At 34.6% G+C, this 9658-nt stretch overlaps 1 protein-coding gene across 3 annotated transcripts in view; it reads right to left on the bottom strand.

Moving 5' to 3' along the window:
• Positions 1-9384, bottom strand: part of LOC127863393 (uncharacterized) — a 54536-nt gene extending 45152 nt beyond the window's left edge. The window contains exon 1 of one of the 3 annotated variants that reach the window (XM_052402906.1): positions 9361-9384. In XM_052402906.1, the coding sequence (XP_052258866.1) occupies positions 9361-9375 (15 nt within the window). In that variant the 5' untranslated portion in view covers positions 9376-9384. Of the gene's footprint in view, positions 1-5899; positions 5924-6457; positions 6659-9360 lie in introns of those variants that run through there. The other 2 variants (XM_052402910.1, XM_052402913.1) reach the window with 2 other exon arrangements.
• Between the last annotated feature and the right edge of the window lie 274 nt (positions 9385-9658).

Here is a 9658-nt window from a genome sequence, read left to right on the forward strand (position 1 = left end):
TATTATTATTATTATTATTATTATTATTATTATTATTATTATTATAAGAAAGTAAATACCAACCTTCTTTAGAGATTTTTCAAAACACGAAATATGCTGTGAGAAATAACGGATCAATATTAGAATGAGATTTCTTTAAAAAAAATCTTTTACTACGGTCAGAGCATCGGGAATTCATTCAACATTTATAGCTGTATAATGCAATACCAAGAGATCTTGGTCCATATGTCATTTTCACACGCAAGTTGGGAAATGTCGTCTTAGAGGGTTTACACCATACAAAAGCTGATGGTCCATATCACAGGACTGAACAAACAATATCGGTAAGAACGGTCTTTTAACTGGTAAACAAAATACACAGTGGCTTAGATGGCGCACGCATGGAATGTCAACATATTGTTTTACTAAACGCTTTATTCACCAGTTCTTTGTATCGTCAACCACATGTTACGCGGAACAATGTCGAACAAACAAATACAATACAATTTACCGTCTTAGCTATGACAAATATGTTTTTGATGGTAAAAAAAAATCGAAACATCCTTTTCATCAAGAACAGAACATTGTTTCCAACGGTATTTATCTCTTTGTTAATGAAGAAACCGGACACACTCTGCGACTTTGACGAATATACGCTTCATGAATATAATTCTCTATTAAAATCAATAATACGTGTTTGTCCTCAAACATCATCAATTCAGTATGTAAATGAAAACAATTTGGACCTATGTTACCAACGAAGATATGTATTCAAAATGCCTCATCGTCGTAATAACAACAGCTACATTTTGTAACAAAAAAAAATTCTTTATTAATTTCATTGTTATAACTTTGTTAAATGGAATGTCCAATTTCAGTTTATGCCTAAGCGATCAAGCACAACTACGCTTTGGCAATAGCAATATAAATGATAATTGCTCATTATAAAATAAGCGACCAAACACCACTTCGAAAGCAGTATTTGAAAAAGAGCGCTCACGTGAACGTTGAGAGAGCATCGACTTATTGAAAGTCGGTGAAACATTAAGCATGACAAGTGTAAGTTACTTGGCAATCACAACCAAAAACTATAATAAGACAACTCATGCATTTTTTTCATGCAATCGACCCAAACCATTATTTGTATAAGAATAAAGGAGTCGTGTTCTGAGAAAAATGGGCATAATGAATGTGCGTAAAGTGTCGTCCCAGATTAGCCTGTGCAGTTCGCACAGGCTAAACAGGGACGACACTTTCCGCCTTAATTGGATTTTTTTCTAAGAAGAGACTTTATTTAAACAAAAAATGCCATTAAAGCGGAAAGTGTCGTCCCTGATTAGCCTGTGCGAACTTCACAGGCTAATCTGGGACGACACTTTACGCACATGCTTTAAGCCCCATTTTAACAGAACAAGACTCAATTGGTTATTTTTAGTTACGGTGTCATAACACACATGGAAGGAGACAGCTAATGTATACTAGCGCCGTTCTTTTATTCGGTTTAACATGTGCTACTTTGAACGTTTAAAATCTTACTCAAGAAATCGTTTATCTTGAAATCATGTCCCATCGCATATATTTATTTCATCCACTTTGTTCTTGTGAAATCGTAAATAAAAAAAATTATGACTAATAAACGACAAAATATCCGATATTATAAAGACGTTTCATAAGATAATGCAATTACCAACTGAAAATTCGTTTCTGTCCAATGCTTATAGCTTATTCTTTACTTAAAACTAAATCGCCCCATTCGTGCAAAAAAGGTACCATATGATATTGAAATTAGAAGGCACATGGTACCTTTTTGCACCAAAGGGGTAAAATGAGCCTCGCTCAGGGGAACCCGGAATAAATTCACGTGTGTAAAGTGTCGTCCCATAATAGCACTTGAAATCCGCTTGGGCTAATCTTAAATGTAACTTTCGCACATGCATTAAGCCCCATTTATCTAGAACGAGGCTCTGTGGTAAGGAGGCTTGATGCAAGTTCGTAAAGTGTCGTCCCAGATTAGCCTGTGCAGTCAGCACAGGCTAATCAAGTACAAGACTTTCCGCTTTTATGATATTTTCTGTTTAAAGAAAGTCTCTTCTTAGTAAAAGTCTAGTTTTGGCGGAAAGTGTCGTCCCTGATAAGCCTGTGCGGACTAAGTAACGGAAGAGGGTAAGCGGAAAATAGTTATGTAATAAATGTGAGTTTGTCTCCAATATCCGAGATATTTTGGACCTTTGGAAATGAACAAACACATTTCCCTTATCGTTCAAACAGATGTTCGGCAACAAATTTTTAAACAATAACAACACAAGGCACCCGAGACCCTTTAAAAAGCAAACAAGGGAAACGAGCGCTTAGATAATATGGCAATTTATAAGATCATTTGATGGGGCGGGATTAGTAATGTATGTTTATAGGTTAACATTGCGGGAAGAAAAACGGAAGCAAAACGATAAGCTGCTGATATGGGACTTAGAGATGCTGGCATGTCTTGGAGCACTTGACTTAATGAATAAGCACAGGAATGTTCTTGCTTTGCTAATAATTACATTTTTATGCGACCGTCAGGAACAGGTCGTTTTAATTATGAAACGCAAAAACTGCCTTTTATTGAAAGAAACTGATAAGCTTGGTTAATTGACGTCGAGTCATGTTGGCGTTTAGTTGATTCAAGTCCATTGTCAGTTTAACGCAGCATACTGGCAAATTGACTGCGCCAACTTGCTTTTTGACTAAACAAGAAACTAAATTAACAACATAATAAGCCTAAAGTTATATAGACTTAACTTAATGTCAAAAAGACTCAATCATTATGTCAACTGAACTCAAAATTATGCAAATTCAACTTAACTTAGTGCCGTAGTAACTAAACATGATGTCATCTTTAACCAACATACTGTCAAATTTACTTCTCCAGGAAAACAAGTGCGAACAGAACTCTTAACCGCACTCAAATATCATTTGCTGGTGCCGTGCTCTGTGAAAATGGGGTTTAATGCATGTGAGTAAAGTGTCGTCACAGATTAGCCTGTGCAGTCCGCTAAGGCTAATCAGGGACGACACTTTCCGCTTGTATGATATTTTTTTGTTTCAAGAAAGTCTCTTCTTAGCAAAAATAAAGTATAGGATGAAAGTGTCGTGCCTGATTAGCCTGTGCGAACTGCACAGGCTAATCTGGGGCGACACTTTACGCACATGCATTAAACCCCCATTTTCACAGAGCAGGCCTCATTTATGTTTTTATTACCCGCATGTCGACCATTTAATGAGAAGGACATCTAAATATATGGGTATTGGAAAATATGTAAATCGAATCCTTTTGAATTGGCATGTGCTTCCTTTATGAATGAAATGTCTGGGAATGCAGACACATTAATCTGAAGATGCGCACAATTTTTGTCTCAAGCGAATTCGAAACTTTAGCTGATAATGATTTTGAGTAAATATTCAGAGCTGGTTCAAAAAGTTTGAATATCAGTGTTTTCCATAAGGCGATCATGGGACCGAATCAACCGAAGGGTTATTGGAACGAACATTTACACCAAATAACGTCATTTAACAAAGCAAGTTCCTCATCAGTTTCAAAGTCAGGTGATTTAAAATAAACAAATAAGCGACATGCTACATTGTTTATTGCCTAAATCCTATTTAACTTTAGCACTCGTTGAAAACGGCTCAACATGTTTAATCTGCGTTAAGCATTAAACTTAACTTATAACAATCTCATTACGTCATTATAAGATTTCCGTCAGAATATCTTTTGCCTAATGGCCATTCGGCACAGTCATGTTATATCACTGTTTCAACAAAAATTATTAATAGATACTATACATGTATGTTTGAAGTTTATTGTTAATAATTGTTCATTTCTTCAACCCATCAATATTCTAAGCATCTGTGTGTGTAAATTTGACAAAGCGCACATTAATGTAATAAATCTTCATTATGCATACTTACATTAAATCTAGAGTTTCGGGTCACGAATATTTCACGATTTAATGATTGCTCAACTTTGTAAAATCCTGTCACGGACTTGTTCATGAACTTTTAAGCCCAATTATATCTGGTGACCGGAATAAACACCAATTTATAGTCCATCTGCATTACAATCAAGAAATTTCGGTAATCGTTACAAGACCTGCAACACACTATAACACGTTCAATGAACACAAACTGTAATGGAACACAAACTGTTATGGAACACAACTGTAATGGAACACATTATTATCTAAAGATAAAGACTAACAGTCATATACTTAAAGACAAAAATCACAACACACTGCATTGTCTCAAAACTTCATTTCTTTCGCTTCCCTGTGACTAATAAAGCAAGAATTTTTATCATTTCATATATGGTAATCAGCATAATTTTTCATCACGCCTGGGTTGTTTTGCCTAAGATTGCTGTTGGACCAGACAGTTTATTCATCGTACAGAGAGTGATATCATGGTATCGTTTGTACAATTTTAATAAAATGATACAAATCTGACACGCTTTTCTGAACAAGGTAGCCGCAGCAAATCTGTCGACATGAATATCAAATGCGGTAGTAATTGTGCACATAATCTATTATTCACGCTACACTGCTAAAGTGTTTGGAATTAATGTATTGTTTAGTTTTATGCGACATTTTCATTTGAACTTTTACCACTTTCGCTATAAACAATAGAACAATGCTCTTCATCATAATTGCAAAACGAACAAGAATAAAAGCGCAAGCATATTTATCATTTTCATCACGTTCATAAGCATCATCATTATCAGCAACAGCCATAGCAACAGGCGCATCAGAATCACCAGCAACAGTTACAACAACGAAATCACATATTCAGTATTGACACTATTGTGATCAACGTGAATATACCCATCAACCTCCCCACCACCACTAGCATCAGCAGTAGCCAGAAACATAATCACCATAGATATTATAATTTTAATTAACATCATCATCATCATCATCATCATCATCATCATCAACATCATCATCATCATCATCATCATCATCGTCATCGTCATCGTCATCGTCATCATCATCATCATCATCATCATCAGAAATAATAAAAACAACATAAGGAACATCATCAACAACAGTATCCAAACACCATCATAATATAACATAATTTAATGTATCACCAAAGTTATTTCACCCTCAACAGCATTTTTATGCAACAAAAACAAATATACTATTAAACGCATTTGTTATCTCTCATAGTCAGCTTTCAACATAGGTGAAACTCAAAATAAACTTGAGAATGCACTTCGCACTAAAATGTTTCGCTTTAAGCTAACATCTCAACCGCTTATCAATTATCCAATATTGCCGTTTCAGAAAACCATATTTTAACAAACCAAAAAAATACCACAGCAACTGAAAGCTTGTATCAAGGTTATCATCAGCATACTTATTTGCATTAATGATTGAAGCTTGGTGTATCTTGATCCGTTTAAACTGTTTGCCGTAGGCTAGACACGCAATACGTGAAATTGGTTCTTTTTGACGTTGTGATAGTAAAATTCAAATGTTTTCCACGTTGAATCATTCGCGCGGAAATTTGTTTGATATTGTTATGTTCGTGTTTTAGTTGAATTCGAATATATCGACAAAAACTTACTTAACGTTGCCCATGTTTGCGCTTAGAATACATGTAGTTTAAACTATTACCAATTACGTTCAACTATGCTGTATGCCTTTTTTAAAATGGACTCAAATAACGTCAACTTCTTTTCATTCACTTATTTGACAAACTAATTTAACATGTCTGTGGAAACATACACGTTATGTTCATCATTTATCAATTCATTTATTCGTAGGTTTTTATTGCAGAAAATGTGTCAGAACTAAAAAAAAAAATCTAACTTTTGATTACTATTACATCCATTCTTATCTTACATTTTAAGTATCATGCAAAGGCATAATATACTTACGTTTTTATATTGTCTTCTGTCTACACAAATCAACACCCAGAGTTCTTTAATAAAGCACTTGTTCAAGCTCCTCTCCCAGCTCTACAAAAGTTGGACCTTGCAGGGCTCAACATTAACCTTGCAGGGCTCAACATTAACCTAAAAACCAACCTACCCTGCCGGGCAAGTACTTAGAAAATCTACTTGCCCTGAACGTAAAGCCATTTGCCCAAACATGAAATATCACATCAACTGTTAACCTCATATTTTTAATGAAGATCAAAATGAAACACAACAAAACCTTTTTTGTTTTTGCACATTTAACAAAATGATTACAGCAATTAAAGTCTAATTAAAGTCTAAATTAAATGCTTTGTTCTTTTTTGCACTTGCCCAGGCGGACAACTAGATTATAAAATAACTTGCCCGTACCCAACTTTAACTTGCCAGGCGCAATAGGACAACGGTTAATGTTGAGCCCTGCCTTGTATTGTCATTTAGGTTATATTGCCCCAGTAGCAAAAGGATACTCTATCGTCATTCTACATAAATTAATAATCCATTAAACACGTTACTCACGGCGTATATATCGACACTCTTCAAAGTAAGAATAGGCAAACACACATTCTATTCCCTTCTTCGAATTATTTGCTACGAGCACCCGTAAGTGTCAAGATGTTACAGAGGCACTAAATAACACAGTAACACTATCTGGGCACTTGAATCACAGAACACAGACCATTCAGTCCATCCATGTCAGTTATTGATCATTGCCTACAAGCCATGAATGAGTTATAAACATGCATTCGTTACGCAGGTTTTATTGATGAAACTCTGCGGTTTTAAAGGGACTTATCACATGTACTTTCAAAACGTAAATTTTTACATGAGATTATCAGCCATGGTTGGTTACGAATAATATCAATGTCGTCACCTATGTTCAAGAATGTTTTAATGTTTTAATGTTTTTAAATGAAACTCAGTTAAATGTCAACCAGTTAAATAGGAAATTTATTTAAGGAGTGTCAACATGTTTGCTATAATAAACTTTTTTATGTACAGTACCCATCGTGTAAGTGTAATAAATTTGTAAAGATCCCTATTTTTTTCATTTCATCGCGCGCAGTTCATAAAAACAGTTTGTTGTTATACATTTTTTCTTTTAATTCTGATGCTAATTTTTAAGAGAAGGTCGCTTTAAAAGCCATCGACTGTGGGTTACGCGGTCGCAATGTGCGGCAAGATTAAACCATTTCCTTTCTATTCATAACAGAAAATGCAAATTTTGACACCGAATTAAAACTGCGTTTTTAGCAAGATAGATGAATTAAAAAACTTTCAAATGGTTCAAAAAATTTAATGACATCAATTAAGATGAATCAGAAACAGCAGAGGCAACTACAAATCACAAAATATAACAATCTAATGTGAGTATACAATCACGCATTATATACATAAAACGCGTTACGTTACTTCGGTTATGGGCGAACACATTAACTTAAACTTTCTATGATGCGTTTAAAAACTTAAAAGTTGTCAGTGTCATTGAAGGGGCTGTAACGGATCAATTGTGTAGTGTTGGTTTGGTTATGTGAAATGTACTACGTACTTTTTTATTCCGCTAAACAAACGGTACTATGTAAAACAACAAATCAAATTTCGGGGATCAGTAGCAATCGTGGTTAATTATCATCGGAGTCTCTTTCTGTAAAAATTGAAAAAAAAAGCAAGTGCGTTCAGTTTCGTCCAAGATAAGCCTGTGCAGTCTTTACAGGATAACCAGGGACGACACTTACCGCCTACACTTGATTTTCTTTTATAAGACACTTCCTTTTAACAAAAAATTCCATAAAATCGGTGAGGATCGTCCCTTGATTAGCCTGTGCGGACTGCGCACGACAATTTAAGCATATGGATTAAACCCACTTATCCCAGAACGAGGCTTATATCACCCAACTTTACATTCAATCTGAGTAGGGCAAAGTTCGACCCGTCCGAGACGTCCCGTTTAAGTCGCGCAAACAAGGCTCTACCCGCGAAACGAAATGCAATTGTCCCAAGGTCTTATAGTATCTTAAAACAAATTCATCTAATATTCCAGTGTTTTAGAATTTTAAAAAAGAACAGGGTATCGCATCCTGTCATTTCAATCTAAGTATTTTTACTAGGGATTAAATAGAGGGTAATTATTAAAATTGCTTGGGTTTGACTGTTTTCATACATAAATTAATGAATCAATTACCCGGCAATCGCTTTTATGCGTTATGTGTCACAATGTCACACAAATACGAAAAATTAAACCGGATTTCTATTCAAACGTATACCCATAAAATTAATGATTTATATAAATATTTCTAACACGGCACGCGACTCGTTTTCTATAGACAAAGAAGGAAATCAAGTATGGGTTATTCTGCAATAACTTATGGGCGGAGCTTAATGTTTCGAAAATAGTTCCGAATAAATAAAGAAAATAATGCAGTAAAATGCACGTGCTAAAACCCGCTCTAAAAGAATATAAATGTAATGAAACAACAAATTGTATATTTGGTGATAAGTGGCATAACCACGCCTACAAAGAATATAATTTGTCCGGAAACGTAATTCAGAAAACATTTATAGCATGTCAGCTTTTCAGCACAGGTGGAAGTAACGGACCCAGGATAGTATTTTTCAAATAAATATATAAAATCATGTTTAATGAGAAAAAAATTGACAAAGAGCCATGAAAAAAAATCCCCACCCTCTGATATTGAATATCAGAGCCAGAGGATGGGGATTTTTTTCATGGCTCTTTGTCAATTTTTTTCTCATGAAACATGATTTTATATATTTATTTGAATATATTGGGCTCCTAAAAATATATATATGAAAAATACTATCCTGGGTCCGTTACTTCCACCTGTGCTTTTCAGTAGCATCAAGAAACGTGACGTCATTAAGTTTCTACGATTGTTGTTTTCAATGAAAGTGACGTCATTTGCAAAATATTTATGAATGAAAACGACGTCATATGTTTGTACAATTCAATGACGTCACTAAAAAGTGAACTTTCTACTAAGATGGGCGGAGTATTGAAAAATATAGTTCGAGTCCTAAAGCTTGGACCAAATCAATCAGAATCGTGTTAGAATCGAAATAATATTTTTCTATGATGGTTTGTTGTCGAATAACCCACCGTAAATTGTATAGATGCGTGTTATCAAATCACTCGTGCTTCGCACTCGTGATTTAATTCCTACGCATCTATACTCCTTACTGTGGGTTATTCGACAACGAACCATGATAGCAAAATATTATTTCTTATGTATTCATGGATGTTTACACATGCATATGTTTTCCGTTACAGAACACTCTTTGCAGTTTATCTTATCTCGAATAGACACATTTATTGGGCATTTTTTGTGAATTATTTTTAAAACTACCAAATTAAACAAAAACTCTTAACAAGCCAATAGATGTAGCGATAAAGACAGATTTACCTTCAACATGCACATAAATTTAATCCAGTAAAAGGTACTCCGAAATCATAAAATGCATCTTAAAATCCCATTGTCACGCATTCGCGTTCAATACATTTTGAACATGTTTCTTTGTAGACCGAACGTTAAATTACTACATGAAGTATTTTCTTCGTATAATTAGTTCACAATTTTGTGTTAGTTTCCGTTTTGGAGGACACATTTTCACCTGATAAGGATATTTAATGACAGTTTTAGCCACAGCCGAAGTTGATAACGTATTTGCATTAGTTACGCAGCTTTTTATAAACCTGTGTAT

This window comes from Dreissena polymorpha, unplaced genomic scaffold, assembly GCF_020536995.1.
Source record: "Dreissena polymorpha isolate Duluth1 unplaced genomic scaffold, UMN_Dpol_1.0 chrUn007, whole genome shotgun sequence".
NCBI classification, from domain to species: Eukaryota; Metazoa; Mollusca; class Bivalvia; order Myida; family Dreissenidae; genus Dreissena; species Dreissena polymorpha.